The 17202-nt window shown below is 34.6% G+C and overlaps 3 protein-coding genes across 3 annotated transcripts; all 3 read left to right on the forward strand.

Annotated features, from left to right (window-relative positions):
• LOC118540676 (olfactory receptor 6C3-like) lies at positions 1-935 on the forward strand. Its single transcript, XM_036099949.2, is given in 2 exon segments — positions 1-292; positions 295-935. Coding segments are annotated over 2 exon segments (933 nt in total).
• An 8732-nt stretch (positions 936-9667) lies between these two features.
• Positions 9668-10606, forward strand: LOC118540675 (olfactory receptor 6C1-like). Its single transcript, XM_036099948.1, has one exon. It carries the CDS (start codon positions 9668-9670, stop codon positions 10604-10606), a length of 939 nt encoding a protein of 312 aa, XP_035955841.1.
• Positions 10607-15522: 4916 nt separating this feature from the next.
• On the forward strand, positions 15523-16461 carry LOC118540673 (olfactory receptor 6C3-like). The gene has a single exon (XM_036099947.1). The coding sequence runs from the start codon at positions 15523-15525 to the stop codon at positions 16459-16461; it is 939 nt and encodes a 312-aa protein (XP_035955840.1).
• Positions 16462-17202: the final 741 nt, after the last annotated feature.

Genomic DNA, 17202 nt, shown 5'->3' on the forward strand with positions numbered 1-17202 from the left:
ATGAACCACACAGCGATCACAGAGTTTGTCCTGCTAGGCCTTTCTGATGATCCCGATCTTCAGATTGTGATTTTCCTCTTCTTATTTATCACATACTTATTAAGTGTCACTGGAAACATGACGATCATCATCCTAACCTTGGTGGACCCTCATCTACAGACACCAATGTATTTCTTCCTCCGAAACTTCTCTTTCTTAGAAATCTCATTTACAACTGTGTGTATTCCTAGATTTCTGGGGGCAATTATCACCAGGGATAAGACTATTGCCTATAACAACTGTGCAGCCCAACTCTTTTCCTTATTTTCCTGGGGGTGACAGAATTTTACATTCTAACTGCCATGTCTTATGACCGCTACGTTGCCATCTGCAAGCCCCTTCATTACACCACCATCATGAACAGGAAGCTCTGCACCCTGCTTGTGCTCTGCGCGTGGCTGGGTGGGTTCCTGACCATTTTCCCACCCCTTACGCTTCTGCTCCAGCTGGATTACTGTGCTTCCAATGTCATCGATCACTTTGCATGTGACTATTTTCCCCTTCTACAACTGTCGTGTTCAGATACATGGCTCCTAGAAGTAATTGGCTTTTACTTTGCTTTGGTTGCTTTGCTATTCACTTTGGCATTGGTGATTTTATCTTATATGTATATTATCAGAACGATTTTGAGAATCCCATCTGCCTGTCAGAGAAAAAAGGCTTTCTCCACATGTTCCTCTCATATGATTGTCATTTCCATTTCTTATGGAAGCTGTATATTTATGTATGCTAATCCCTCTGCAAAAGAAAGGGCATCATTGACAAAAGGAGTAGCTATTCTCAATACCTCTGTTGCCCCCATGCTCAACCCCTTCATTTACAGTCTGAGAAACCAGCAAGTAAAACAAGCCTTCAAAGATGTGGTCCATAAAGTAGTATTTTCTTCAAATAAATGAAATATTTCTTCTGGGGTGGGGGGGGGGATGAAGGACACTGTAAAGAGTAACTAGGTAAAATCCTGAAATTCCTAAATATCTATATCAGTATGCTTCTTCCTATAGTCTCTTATATGCCACATTATAGTTAATTAAATATTTTCCCAGCTCATTTCTTCCACTTCTATACCCAAGTTTCCCCAATGCATTGTTAATTGACTTATTTTAAAATATGGTAAACTTTATTTCTCCTACAAAATTTTGCGGCAATGAAATGTATTTCTATAAGACATACTTTATAGCACAATGTGGAAAATAGTTTTAATTTTGTTAATAAATTTCTTAAAAGGTACATATAATACCACATCATACTTCAAATGTAGTTTGAAAATTAGTGTGTGATTTCTTGTGATTTTCAAGGTGTTCACTGGTGATCTCTTAACATTTAAAAAATCTACACTTCCTATATTAATATAGGAATTATATTAAATTCAGTTCTTAGAAATAATAAGTAGTTGCAATTTGCACTCTAAATGTAGAGCTTTATATTTTGTGAAATTTAGTGCATATTACAAGGTAAATAGTGGTCATGATATTGAGCAGTACTATTTATAGAAGTTCCACATTCTCTATCATTTTTTTAAAAATATTTATACTTATTAAAGATTTGAAACAAAAACAATAAAACTAAAACACATGCCACTTTCCTAACTCATTGAGCATCTTATGACAGTTATTTTGAATAATTTGTCAGATGTGCCTATATTTCTCTAGAGTCTGCTAATGACAACTTTGTATTTTTGATTGGACCATTTTTCTCTGTTTCTTCATGTTCCTTGTACCTTTGTGTTGATACGTATGCATTTGAAAAAACAACCATCTCTCACAGTCTTGTAAACCTGGGTTTGTGCAGAGGAAGACCATCACCAATCAGTCCAACTTCAGTCCACAAAATTCTGGGGGTCTCTCAAACCTTTTCCAAGGATGTGTCTTCTCAGACTTCCATGGGGATATTCCCAATTAGAAGATTTTGCCCATTTTCTTATTTTGATGGAGTTTGTAATCTCTTGCTCACTCTGTTTCTTTCTGTGTTAACTCAGGTCTTGAAGTAACATCTTGCCATCCAGATCCTTTTTGTTCTCAGCAGCCTACAATCACCTAGAATATGTCAAGTGCCCTAAGTTAACAATTTTTTTTTTATTTTACCTGCACTATTCTTGATGCAATGCTCTTCCTTACTTTATGTAGATCTGACTTTGTGAACTACAATATTTTCCTTCTTTTTAAAGCATTTCTTTTAACAATTCCTTCAAGCCTTGACACTGACAACACATACATTTAATTTCTGTTTGTCCAAAGAATTCTTTATTTCCTCCAGGATTGTTTTTGTTGTTGGCGATGGTGGTGTTTGATTTTTTGTTTGTTTGCTTGGGGTTTTTTGGATTGTAACTGTGCTTATCTTTCCCTTCTGTTCTTGTATTCCATCTACTTAATCCACGAGAGCCCTTATCATATTAATCACAGTTGTTTCAAATTTCCGGTCTTATCATTCTAACACCTCTGCCATGTCTGGTTCTAAATCATTCTCTGCCTCTTCAAAAAAAATGTTTTGCCTTTGTTTTGCTTGTACTGTTTTCTTGACACCCAGACAGGATGCACTGGGTAAGAAGAACAGAGCAAGTAGACCTTTAGAAATGTGATGGTCAGGCATAGGGAGAGGGAAGCTTTCTATAGTCCTATGGTCAGGGCTCAGTCTCTTAGTGAGCCGAGGCCTCTGGGCTGTGAACTTCATATATGTTTCTCAGCTTTTTATCCCCACGTAAGTAGAACAGGAGGGTTAGAGTGGGCTGGAGTTGGGTATTTCCCTTCTCCCACATGGAAGGCTGGAGGACAGTCTAGCTGGGTATTGCCTTGTCCGGGGTCAGTTAAGCTCTATAGTGTCCCAGCAGATTAGGCTCTGGTCAGCTATATTTCTGTGAGGGCTGGCTCTCTTAAGAACACAGCACTCCCATGGATTTCAAAATGGTCCCTTTCCTCTTCCCCTGAAGCACGAGGTGATTTTTCTGACATTGCCCGTCTGAATCTGGTTGAGCTCTTGGAAGTAAATCTCACAATACGGTGGAGGTCTCATATATCTTGGTCCCCCCAGAGCTTTTAATTCTATGAGTTTCCTCACTGAGCCTCCACAAATAGTCAGTTATACTTCAGGTTTTCCTACTCTAGCACTGGACCCTATGGCAGTTTCTGCTCATGAGCCTCTGCTCCCTGAAACCTTCACTTCTTGGGTTTATCTGTCTGATTTTCAATCTTGAGGGCAGTGATTTGCCTGCTCTAAGGATCTAAAACAGTTGATTTTTCAGGCTGTTCATCTTTTTTCTTATTGTTAGACCCAAGTGGTGACTTGCGACCTCTTATATGAAGAACTGCAAACTGAAGGTGTCATATGTCTTAGAACACATTATTTTTCTGTTTAATCTCACATTTCTATATGTTCTTTGCATGAATTTTGATCTGTATCAAGCAAATTAAAGATATCTGTTAAAATAGCTCTTTTTATAGATATGCTGGTTATACTGATTAGCTGTGATATGAACAAGTAGATCATAACCCTCAAATTACTTTGATCACATAATTTATTAAATACTGTGGTTGAATCAGAATAATTTAGAGTATTTAAAAGATAAAAGTCACTATTTTTGGACTTTTTGTGAACATTTCACTCAACAGAATAATTATAAAATGTTGAAAGTAAACTTTTGTATTAATTCATATTCAAAAAACGACTAAAATAATGAGATCAGTATATATATTACTTAGTATAATGGAGTAAGTTTCCTCGTTAAAAATAGCTTGGTGTAGTATCAAAGTTCTGAACTGAGAGACAGGTTTCTTTATTTATAGATTTCAGAACAACGTCTGTTATTTGTTTTAAAGATTTTATTGATTTATTTAGAGAGGGAGAGAGAGAGAAAGCATGAGCACGGGGAAGGTCAAAGAAGAGGGAGAAAGAATCCCAAGCCAACTCTGCGCTGAGCTCAGACCCTGAGGTAGGAATCAATCTTAGGACCCTGAGATCATGACCTGAGCTGAAATTAAGAGTCAGACACTAACAACTGAGCCACTCAAGTGTCTCACAACTTTGCCCATTATTATGTGACATTGTTCAAGTCCTTTTCTCTCATTGGCTTGCCCTTGATCTTTGGTAACTGCATTACAGTGGGAATCATATCTATTTTGATTCCATTTTATCCAGTCTTTGCATACTATTTAAAGATAGCAGGTCCTCGAAAGATATTTGTTGAAGGAAAAAAAATTAGTGAATGAGTCAACAGACTTCTTTTTTTGTCATTTCTAAAATGAGACAGAAAGAAATCGGAACTGTAAAATCCTACCAAGTTCCTAGATTTTATGCTTCCACTAATTATGGGGTTAAACCCAGCACATCTTTCAAATGGAAAGGGACCTTCTGGGTAGTACATGTTTCTCAAGAATTAGCACCATTACTATGATGGGAGAATGATTTCAAGTGATTCTTGGAAAAGATTGAATAGTTCAATGAATATTTAATCCATAGTTTTTCGTGCCTTTCAATGGGAAATCACTGAGCACTGAACTCTATCCCATTCTTTTTATTGTTCTATATTCAGTGTTTTTGAATAATGTATTTGATACCTACCAGCTTGGAGAGCCACTTTTATGGAGACATTTTAGTACATAATAATAATGTAATGTTTTCATATAAGATTAAATTGTCCTAGTATTTTACTCAGCAAGAAAAGAAGTCGGGGCATCTATTCTTGAGAGAAATCCTGACTTAGGAAATTCAGGAAACCTGTCCCAAAAGCTTTGCACATTAGTTATTTTCTCATTTAGATCATATGCAAAATATTCCATATGCTTCTGGCTTACTTCTTATGCCCTTTCTATCTCTTTGAGCATTATTCCAAAAGTTTCTTGTTCCAATATTGGTGCAAATGTTAATAACATTTTTATAATCCTTAGTGTACTTTCCTCAAGGCCTTTCTTGGCACATTTGATTCACTGGAGTATTTGCTGTGAGACATGGGCATATATGGTAAATAAAATATGTGCCTTATGCAGGGGAAAATCCATATAGAATCTTTGTCCAGAAAGGCCCAAAGTAACTCCAAATCTAACTTCTCTTCACTATTTTTGCTCCCATAGCTGCAATGGAAAATGTGTAATAGAATATTAACTGTAGAAATAAAGTAATTCCAAATGTATTGAGAATGATTTTTAGGAATACTGAATCTCTTAACCTAAAAATGAAATAGTTGTCAATGTGCTTTTTGTATCATTTCAACCAGCTGATGCAGTACATTTGTATGACAAATAGAGGTAAGATTATAAAACTGAAACCAATGATAAATTTCCTTTTCTTAGCACTAATTCATTAATGCTTAACTCAACTTTTCATTAGGTCATGTAGAATAATTTGAGGTTTCTATTTCTTTCTATATGTATCTAGTGTTATGAAAAATGAACATGTTACATTTCCTGTTTGTCACAATAATTTATTCCTTTATTAATTTTCAAAAAATATTTTCTCTGAGTTTTAATTGAAGATTGTAAGTTTTAAGATTGGAACCACTGAGTATAGGTTAACTAAGTAGCCCATGCTCCATTTCCTGGCAGAAAGAGACTAGTATTTCAGGTCTAACATTTAGTAGCTGTCTGATCTTGTTTATGTCATTTAACCTCTCTCTTTGTCAGTTTCTTCAAATTAACATAGGGTTATCAAAAAGAGTAAATGAGATAAGATCATCAGCATTATTACTGTCTCTTAAATGAGTGAGGACGAAAATGGTTTTTGTGATTTTTGCAATGGGGCTGTATTCCTCAAATGTGATTGTTGATTTTATTTTTAGTAATAAGATAATAATAACTGATATCTAGGAATACATGCTATAATATTTTTGTACAACTTAATTTTACTTGTAATTAAATTAGCCCTAATTCTATGATATATTATTCTCATTTCAAAAAAAAAAAAAATACAAAAAAATAAAACCTAAAAGTCAGTGAGATTAAGAAACTTGTCCAAACTCACAATACTATAATGCAGCTAAATTGCAGTTTTTTAAAAAAGATTTACTTACATATTTTAGAGGGAGAGGGAGAGGGAGAGAATCTCAGACAGACTCCATGCTGAGTGCAGAGTCCAAGGCAGGGTTCAATCTCACATCCCTGAGATCACTCCCTGAGCCAAAACCAAGAGTCAGATTCAACAGACTGCGCCACCCAGCTGCCCCTAAATTGCATTTTTATTTATTTTTTATTTTTTTTAAAGATTTTTAATTTATTTATTTGACACAGAGAGAGAGAGACAGCGAGATAGGGAACAGAAGCGGGGGGAGTGGAAGAAGGAGAAGCAGGCTTCCCGCTGAGCAGGGAGCCCGACGCAGGACTGGAATCCAGGACCCTGAGATCATGACCTGAGCCGAAAGCAGACGCCTAACGACTGAGCCACCCAGGCTCCCCACTAAATTGCATTTTTAATCTATTTCTCTTTGAATGCAAAGCCCACAAGTTACCCCAATAATACCACACCTTATAAATTAAGTTCTGATGCCATACATTTTATAAGAATTCCTTTCCTTTTTTTTAAGTTGAAAATTATTTGCAAATGTAGATACTTAGTTAACAAACTGAGATAATCAGGATATAAGTAGAACATCTCTATGAAAACCGACAGTTTGCAAAGTGATTTAGGTGATTACTGTTTTTCCTTCATTATTCCTATTCATAATGGTTGGTGCCCTGATCTGACTTGGGATTCAAACTTCCCCTTTCCGTTAGATCAAAAAGCAAAGTCATTTCTTTTTTTCAGAAGATTCAGGTAAACTGCATTCCAAATTAATTTGGGTAATACTCTAAGGCATTGCTAAAGTAATAATCTGAAAAAAAAATCTACATTGGTTCTTAGGAGATTTTTTGCATTCAGTCACCATGAAGTTCTTACATGAGATTAACTGTCACTAAACATTTTTTCATCAAAAATGGAATGAATCATTCCACAAAAAAATTACTACTTGATATAAACCAAATAATTAATCAAGATATCAAATTAAACCACAATTTTGCTCTCTTCTCTGACAAATTAGCCTGGCATATAGACCTAACACCAAGAAAAAGAGTGTCAATAAGAGAAAAAGATAGATTAGAAGACTGTGTACTAATGGTATGGGTGCAAATCGCCTTGAGGATATATGTGTTCACAACTTTTTTAGGACTTTTAACTTAAGAAGAGAGATTTCAGCACACACAGAGAATGCAGAATAATAAAGTTAGTTTCCAATTATATTGTGAAATTTAGGGAGCTTCTTACCACTACTGCAATTATTGAATAAATAAGGAAAAGCAATTTCTTAATCCTTAATAGGTCTTTTTAAATTGTTGCATTTTTAAATTGGACAATTTAGGGGATAATACTGTTCTTTTCTCAGCAAGGCCATCCTTAAAATTGGCAGAACTGTCCTAAAAGTCATTTATTTAAATAAATAATTGGTTGGTGCTTATTATTTCATTCACATATTGGTTATTCCATTTAACACACTAGCAAGTATTTGTTCATTAAATAGGTTAAATTTCACTTTCAATGAGCCACACAGGTAATTCAACAATAAAATAAAACTAATGATGTAATGTATGGTGATTAACATAACATAATAAAATTTAATAAATAAATAAATAAATAAATAAATAAATAAATAAATAAAAATAAACTATCCAGGACGGGTTAGAATTCACTGAAACAAGAAGGAGCAGAGGGCATACTAAACTTGTGACCATAACTTGTATGTGACTGGGAAAAAGAAACATGGATGAGCAGTTAGGAAGGAAAGCCTAAAATTACATCTTCAAGTCTCAGGTATGTTTCATTTCTCTAGCAAAAACATCACAGAAATGGTTGAGAGACCAGAGTCTATACACAGCTGTTAATTACAGAGGATTGTTCATTGAGAACAATGACTTTTATGATTGAAATATCCATCATACACTTGAATTGCCATAAGTTTGTTTACAAAATATGTCATTGTGATGTCTGTTTCTCTTGTCAGTGCTCTTCAGCCTGTTTCCTCCAGTCTCTGAGAAATAGCAAAAGAAATGTATTTTTCTTGTGACTCTCACATGCTTTCCCAGTAGCATTGGCACTATCCATCTCAATTGGAATTTGCCTTAAATAATCAACAGCAATATTTTTTGCTAAACAGTGAAGTGACTGACAAGAGAACTCAGGCATATAAGGGAAAAAAAGACCAAGAAATTTCACAGGATTATGTCATTATATACCAATAATCAACAATTCTACATCTTGAAACTAAATATCCTATTGCAAAACTTCTCCCATGACTCTGAATTGAAAACTTCACTATTTAATGAGAATGCGCAGAATAAGGGATTAGATAATGGACTGGTTCAATTTATTGAGGAAACTTTTAGCTTCACTCTAAAATGCATTACTGTTATTGTTGTTGTTATTATTATTTTATTATTATTAATCAGGAAGAGAAAATAAAGGGATTTCATGCACTGATTCATTGATTACTCCAGGGTGTTGACAAAATAGAGCTTCTATAAATGAATGCTGATGTAAATAAAAGGAAAAATATAAAAATATAATATGGGCTAGAAAGTAGAATACATATATAGAGAGAATACACTAACATTTAGATGGAAAAAAAATTTTTTTAAGATTTTATTTATTTATTTGACCGACAGAGAGAGAGTACAAGCAGGGGGAGCGGCAGACAGAGGGAGAGGGAGAAGCAGGCTCACCAAGCAAGGAGCCCGATACGGGGCTCGATCCCAGAACCCTGGGATCATGACCTGAGCCAAAGGCAGCGCCTAAGGACTGAGCCACCCAAGCGCCCCTAGATGGAAAAAACTTTGAAGGAAAAACTGTTCTGTAGAAGACAATGTTTATTTTAGATATTCATACAATTTTGCTTCTTTATCCCATGAAATATGTAGATCCAACCTACTAAATTTCTGCTCTGGCTTTTCATATTCTATATTCTGTAGTATCTGAGGACATTGTCAATGAATTCATTGTCTGTGGCTTGAAATCAGGAATAGGTGGTTGAAAGGAGAATGTGAGCCAGAGTGAAAACACAGAAATCTGTCTTATTGTTAAAGATTTAACTTCAGTGAATTTCAAATTTTGCAGACATCTCCATTTGAGTGACCTTTTTCCTGACTTATCTCCCTTTTCTATATTACACTAGTACAGTAAGTAATAATACAGGAAATTAGGTGACGAAATGAGGAAATGAAACACTTTTATTGTGGTTGGAAAAAGGACAAATAATTTCCCATTAAGAAGGGGACCCTTGAAAGAAGTACATTTGTATCAACAGGCAGCATTTCTATTCCAGTTATCAAACATGCAAAAAAAAAAAAACTAATTAAAACCCCTGTTCTTCTCATTTGGGGTATATGATTTGGATAAGATTTTTAAAACTCTTTTTAGATTCAGTTTCCAATCTGTGAAATAGGGATTTTATGGAGAAACATTCTCTGTAAACCATAGAGTGCAGTATATGGTAAAAACTTACTTTAAAACATGTTCCCTACTTTTATTCAGTTGTCTTAAAGATCTACTAAATTAAATCAGTAGGGCATAATATGTTTATTTCCAGAGACAAATTCCAGAACGATCCATGGATAATCCTCTGTTCTACAATCTGCTTGTTTTTTTCTCCCCCTCTAGATTATACGAGAAGAAAAAAATGAAAAACCACACAGAAATAACAGAGTTTATCCTCCTGGGATTGTCAGATGATCCACAGCTTCAGGGGGTCATCTTTGTCTTTCTGCTCATCACTTACATGCTCAGCATCACTGGAAACCTGACCATTATCACCCTTACCCTGCTGGATTCCCACCTCCAGACCCCCATATATTTCTTCCTCAGAAACTTCTCCTTGCTAGAGGTTTCATTCACAACTGTCAGCATACCCAAGTTCCTGGGCACCTTGATTACAGGAGATAAAATCATTTCCTTTAATGACTGCATGGCTCAGTTCTTTTTTCTCATCCTCTTGGGAGTCACTGAATTTTGCCTCCTCGCTGCCATGTCCTATGACCGTTACATTGCCATCTGCAAACCTCTGCATTACATGACCATCATGAATCCCAGAGTCTGCACACTCCTTGTCTTTGCTTCTTGGTTGGCTTCATTCTTAATCATATTCCCATTACTCATGCTGTTCATACAGCTTGATTACTGTAAGTCCAATGTTATAGACCATTTCACGTGTGATTATTTTCCCCTGCTGCAACTTTCTTGCTCAGACACAAAATTCCTAGAGATAGTGGGCTTTTCCTGTGCTGTGTTTACTTTAATGTTCACTTTGGCATTAATAATCCTGTCCTACATATATATCATCAGAACAATTTTGAGGATTCCTTCTGCTAGTCGGAGGACAAAGGCCTTTTCCACCTGTTCATCCCACATGATTGTCATCTCCATCTCCTACGGCAGCTGCATTTTCATGTACATTAATCCAGCAGCAAAAGACAGAGTGTCTCTGAGCAAGGGAGTTGCTGTGCTAAACACCTCAGTAGCCCCCATGCTGAACCCCTTTATTTACAGCCTAAGGAACCAGCAAGTCAAGCGAGCCTTCATGGACAGGGCAAGGAAGATTGTATTTTTCTCAAGCAAATGAAAAAATAAAAGTGTTGTCATAAATTAGAGGCATAATGAAGAACAAGTAAACAAAAACCAGGGCCCCTCGAAAGTCTATGAATATCCACATAGTCTCACTAGAGTTTTATTTCATTGCTTATATTTCTATTGCCAGCAGTATACTGAGGATATTTGAATATATATATATTTCTTCCATTTAAATTCCAATCCCTTTCTCATGCATTTCCCTTCCTTTAGCTAGTCTTTCCACTCTGTAACTATGAGACTGACCTCATTTCCTTCTTTTAAATATTTTTAAATTCCAATTTTTCCACAATGATTCTTATAAAATTAAGAGACAGAAAAAGAACAAAAGCATAAGAGAGAAACTGTTTTATGACTTCATCAGGAAACACACTTTCTAGAAATTCAGAAAATATTAAGTCATGTTTAACATTTTTAATTTACTATACAAAGACCATAAATATAATCATGGCTAAGAGTGATAACATTCTCTTACTTTTTCCGGCAATTTTGATATAATAGCTTACACATACAATTCACTTCAGTGCAAATGATGCAAAACCTTATTTGTTTCATAATATACTTTGTTCATTGAAAAATCATTTTAACAAAAATCAGTTACAAGCTCGCCATCATTGCGTTTATTCACTACTATACTGGAGGTTCTATCCAGGGCACTAGCAGAACAAACACAAATACATTTAGGAGCATTGGAAAGGAAGAAACAAGTAAGTCTTTCTTTACAAATAACGTGATTTTCCTGCTAAGGCCTTAGTGCATTTACACTAGGTGGTTCTTAAACCAGATACACTCCTCTCCCAGATATCCACATGTCACCTCAATAAGGCCTCCCCCGATGACACTACATAAAATTATGGTAGCTCCACACTTCCAAGGTTTTTCAGTTTTCTCTTCCTTTACAAAATAGTTATTAATTTATAAAAGACCTTATAGTTTACAAATCAATCATGCTTATTGCTCATTGTCTGTATTCTCTAGCATCCCTCACCCCAGGAGAGCAGGGATCTCTGTCTCCTCTGCCCACAAATGCTGTGGTCCCAGCAGCAGGGTGCAGGGCCTGCCTATACACTTCCCAAGAGCCAGCTGTGCTTGTGTCTTCTCAATTCTGCATTCAGAAAGCCCACATCTGTAGCTTGCAACCTGCCATGGGAGGGACTTCCCATCTTAGAACAGGATCAACTCTACAGAGCAGCCCTCACCTCCACCCCGAGAGGCAGTTGTTAGACATTGACCAGAAGTCACTATCCTCCTCATTTAGAACCTGCATCTGCCATGTAGTGGGTATTCGATAAATATTTTTTGAATAAATAAATACGCTTGAATAATTTAGAATGGTTCCAGTGTCCTAGCAATCAGAGCACTGACTAAATATTTTACCCAACTTAAACACATATAATAAGGTACATAACACTGAGTTAGCTTTTAAAACAGTGTTCAGATAAAATGTGCATTTTATCATAACTAGACATTTTGTATGAAAAAGAAATAACTAATTGAATATTTTCTAAGGCATTTGGTGTTCATTTTCCTCTTTTATTTTACATTAGGCCTTTTGACAACTATGTAAAACTCAATTTATTTGATGTGTATTGATTTTCGTGAAGTTAATGAGAACACTTCTTGCTAAGGTTTGCATATGGAGCTTTCTAATGGTAGGAATTCCCATGATGCAAACCCTTATTTTTTTTTCACACAAAAAAATTCTTATAACTATTTGGGTTACACCTAGTAATATATGAAGTCCAACATCATTTGTCAGTCAATACACTTCTGAGATTAAAAATTCAACTAAGAGAAAAATAGCTCAATTGAATGATGGTAGTCAGTTAATGGGAAGCCAACTAGACATCTTGTGGAGGGGCTTACTTATAAAGGATGATAATATATCACTGAAAATAATTAGTAATACATACTGGAATTATTCGGTAATCTGATGCCAGTTCAGGTCTTAGAGAAAGTCTTAAAACATTTGGATCCCTTAACCATTTGATTTAACAACTTTTATTTTTTGATTTTGAACATGTTACAGCAAACCATTATTTGTAATTAAAATCCATCCTCCACTCTTTGAGGAGAGGGAAACCTGGTAGCTTGAACGATGTTTCATTGACCTAAAACATAGTCACTCATCAACCTCAGAATACATGGAGGTAATGGACACATTATTAAAAAGCAGATGTCCTACTAGCTTGTGGATAGGAAGGTAACAAGTGTAATCAGTGTTCATTAAAAGTAAATTATTAGGAGGCCTAAAGAAAAGCTAGAGAGCAATTTGGAACTAGGAATAAAACAGTAAAGGTAGAAAGTTAGAGAGTGAGAAAGTGCTCAAGGAGGAAAGAGAGAGACAATCCAGCATCTAGGAATTTGAGAAAAGATATGAAGAAGAAACATGTCTAATAGGATATTTCATGAAGTGCAGTGCTTTGTGAGATAGAAATGTGGAAATAAACAAATTCAAAATATCCAATGCCAGGTTTCCAGATATTTATTTTATTGATTCATAAATATTCTCAATATGAGAAGATGTCATATGCACAAATATAAACAACTGTTTAATGCAAGTAAATAACATGGTGAAGAAAATAGTCAAAAGGCAATAAAAGCCACATTAGGGAGGGGCTATCAGAAGGGTTTCCCTAAATTCAAAGGGCCAATGTAGGTATAAACCTTCTCATCAGTCTTTAATAGATTGCCCATTTCAGAAGACAGTCAAGTCATACTAGAAATCCATAGCAGTGTTTTCCACCATTTCATTCTGGTAAAGAATTCTTCTCTAAGTTGCCAAAATTCAAAGGATATAAGCATACTAATTCTACTGAAGGCAAGTCCAGTTTCTGGGAGAAAAATGTGAATGCCTTGTACAATCATAGAAGAGTGAAATTCTTTTTTTTTCTCTTTTATCTCTCTTTTTTATATTTTGGATTATCTTGGCTTTGATGGTGTATCTGTGGTAGTTTTCAACCACTTTGGATTTTTTCGTAGATGCATTTTGCTTGGGTCGTGGTGAAATTTTGGGTAATGGGTATTAAGGAGAAGAGTTAAATTCTAAATCAAGCATTCACACACTCAGTATCACGTTGTTTCTATATTTGCCTATTTACTTCAATCATTTTGCTTTACATATACTTTTTAATCAATATTTATAAAAATGATTCACCTGTATCTTAAATGATTCTTCTCCTTGGCACTCTATTTACTTAATGAATTCCCCTGGGCCACAAAAAGACACAGATAAAATAAGTCCAGTTCCATTTCTACAGTGTAGGTAGAGAAGAACATTCCGTATTTTCTATTTTTCAAAGCAGCGTTTGCAGGAAAATATAGCAGTCCCTGAACCTAAGGAAAATACTACTTACATTTTATAGATGTATAATCAAAGAATTACAAAATACTGATTTTAAATGATTGCATGAATGGAAAGAAAAATGATTTAATAAATAAGTGTTTTGTATTATATGAAAAGAGGCTAATGGAAGAGTACTAGTCAACCCAGGTGTAGCTGAATTTGTACATGGAGTTTGAGTGAGAGATGAAAAGCAAGAATGAGTTGTATTATAATAAAATGTTGTCAGCATTTTGTAGTATCAGGAATGAAGGGCATTGAGAGTCAAAGAGAATTATACTTCCTAAGAACCATGAAAAAGTTAAATCAACACACTTGTTTTGAAAGCACAGTAGAAACCAAATATTTTGCTAACTCGATTTACCAGCTCTGAAATTGTGTAAATGTTTAAGCAAATCAGATGATGAAATTTGAGACTAAATCATCAAGAAGAATCAGGAAGTAAGTAAATTTTTTATTCTTCAATATACGTATCTTCATTTTACTCAAATGTTTTAAGAAATCGTGTTTGTATATATGTTTAAGGATTTACAACTCTTTCAATACTAAAAATTAAATAATTGCTTACTACCAAGAGACTATTAATGAAATCCTAAAGCAGGAACACAGAAAACAATCTTGGATTGTTCATTTTTTTTCTAATTTGAAATTGTGTTCTGTTATAAAACAGAGTTATTTTGAAAATTCCCTATTGGAAAGAATATCTGCTTCCCAGTTAATATTATTTTGACCATCTACTTTTTCATTTTCCATAGCTGTATTGTAAAAAAAAAAAAAAAGGAAAAGAAAAGAAAAGGATTACGCATTATATGAATTAAACTATTTCTAGACAATTATTTAATTTAGTAATAGGTTACCTTCTTGTCCTTCTGCCTTTTTATTAGTAAAGCAAAAAATATATATATATATATGATAAGAGGGTGATAGCATCAACCAAACCTTGAAACAGTAATTTATGAGAGAATGCCAACAAAACATTCCCGTGGATAAACATGCATGTTCTACACCAAGATGATTACTGTGCTGACTAATTGTTTAATCTTGTGAAAGTTTCCTAAACTATGTGGGCCTCAAAATATAAAATGTGGAGGTAGGCCTAAATAACCCCTGTGAGATTTCAAACGCTCTATTTAGATTATCCATAATCCAGACTACTTTTTATAATACTAAGGAAAAGAAAAATATCAACTAGAATATTTTCATGTTTTTTATAAAAGGAGCTAAATATTTTAAAGAATAATTAGAATCTTATTTTAAAAAATCAGAATAAATAGCTTCTGCTTAAAGTCAGCGCAAGATTTTTTTTATCCATGGCCCGCGACAGTGTATTTTCAACAAAAAGAAATCAGGATTTAATTTCAAATAATATGTATTACTTGAATGTGAGGCCTAGTAGAAATTGGACAGAGTTGCTGAAAGAAAACATTTGTTTTTGGATTTCATAGATTATTCATCACCATGGATATTTTTAAGATTCTATACCCTAACCTCAATCCTGTTTTAACTTTTTTATGTCCTATAGGGGAACATACATTTTCCATTCTAAAGGGGGGAAGAAACGATCGGCAATGAAAAACCACACAGTACCCACAGAATTCATTCTTCTAGGGCTATCAGATGACCCAGAGCTTCAGATTCTGATTTTTCTCTTTTTAATCATCACATATATATTAAGTGTCACTGGTAATTTGACCATCATCACTCTCACCTTGGTTGACTCCCATCTACAGACCCCTATGTATTTCTTCCTCAGGAACTTCTCTGTATTAGAAATATCTTTTACAACTGTCGGTATTCCTAGATTTCTGGTCACAATTATCACCAGAGACAAAACGATTTCATACAATAATTGTACAGCTCAGTTGTTTTTCTTCATCTTCATGGGTATAACTGAATTTTATCTTCTAACTGCCATGTCCTATGACCGCTACGTGGCCATCTGTAAACCCTTGCATTATACAACCATCATGAACAAAAGAGTCTGCATTTTACTTGTCTTTTGTGCTTGGCTGGCAGGATTCTTAAATATCTTCCCACCAGTTATTCTTTTTCTCCAGTTAGATTACTGTGGCTCCAATGTCATTGATCACTTTACTTGTGACTATTTTCCCCTCTTGCAATTATCTTGCTCAGACACACGGCTCCTAGAAGTGATTGGTTTTTACTCTGCAATAGTGATTCTGCTTTTCACTTTGGCATTAATAATTCTGTCCTACATGTTCATCATTAGAACAATTCTGAAACTGCCCTCTGCCAGTCAGAGAAAAAAGGCATTTTCTACATGTTCCTCACACATGATTGTCATTTCCATCTCTTACGGAAGCTGCATATTCATGTATGCCAACCCGTCTGCAAAAGAAAAGGCATCATTGACCAAAGGAGTGGCTATTTTAAATACTTCTGTTGCTCCTATGATGAATCCATTTATATATACCCTGAGGAACCAGCAAGTAAAGCAAGCCTTTAAGAATACCATCCAAAAGCTTATATTTTTCTCCAGTAAATGAAAGTATGAGTAGCATTAAGAGAATGAAGTTCTTGTAAATACTATTATTCACACTTTCTTAAACCTCCCTTTCCTTTACTAGAGTTATATTTTCCCCTTTCTTTCCATTCCCGTATTAAAGTTTCCCAATCATTGAACTCAATAAATTTGATCAACTGAATATTGTTTCAGAATTTTCTGTAAATTCAAGTGTTTTATTCAAATGTATTTGGATGAAGTAATACAATTGGGTTAATGATTATGATTTTGAATGGTAGTGGTTTGCCTTTGAAGAGACACTGGGCATTTAGTTTGATGGAAAGAGTGTCAGGATAGGTGCGGATTTCTGAACTTTTCATTCTTACCCAGTAATAGAAATGAATGTTATTAGAAAATTTTGATTCTATTTGTCATTTCCATGAAATTAAATAATCACAATCACCAGAGGACTGGGAATAAAATACAAATATCTACTTAAATATATTAAAAGATTAGAAACTCATACATATTAAAAATATTTAACTATTCATAATAATTATGATGCTAATGAGGAGGAAGAGAAAGAAGGTAGAAGGGGGTAGAAGATAACATAAACTTTTTCAGCAATTCCTACATTCTAGATCTATTGTTTTCTTTGTATTGACTCATTTAATCCTGCCAGCAACTTTATGGGGTGCTATTTTTTTATGGGGTGATATTAATTACTAATCTCTCTTCGTCAGAGGTATTTTTCTTTAGGTAGATAAAATACCTCCAAAAATTA

The sequence above is a fragment of the Halichoerus grypus genome, chromosome 6, assembly GCF_964656455.1.
Source record: "Halichoerus grypus chromosome 6, mHalGry1.hap1.1, whole genome shotgun sequence".
Classification (NCBI taxonomy): Eukaryota; Metazoa; Chordata; class Mammalia; order Carnivora; family Phocidae; genus Halichoerus; species Halichoerus grypus.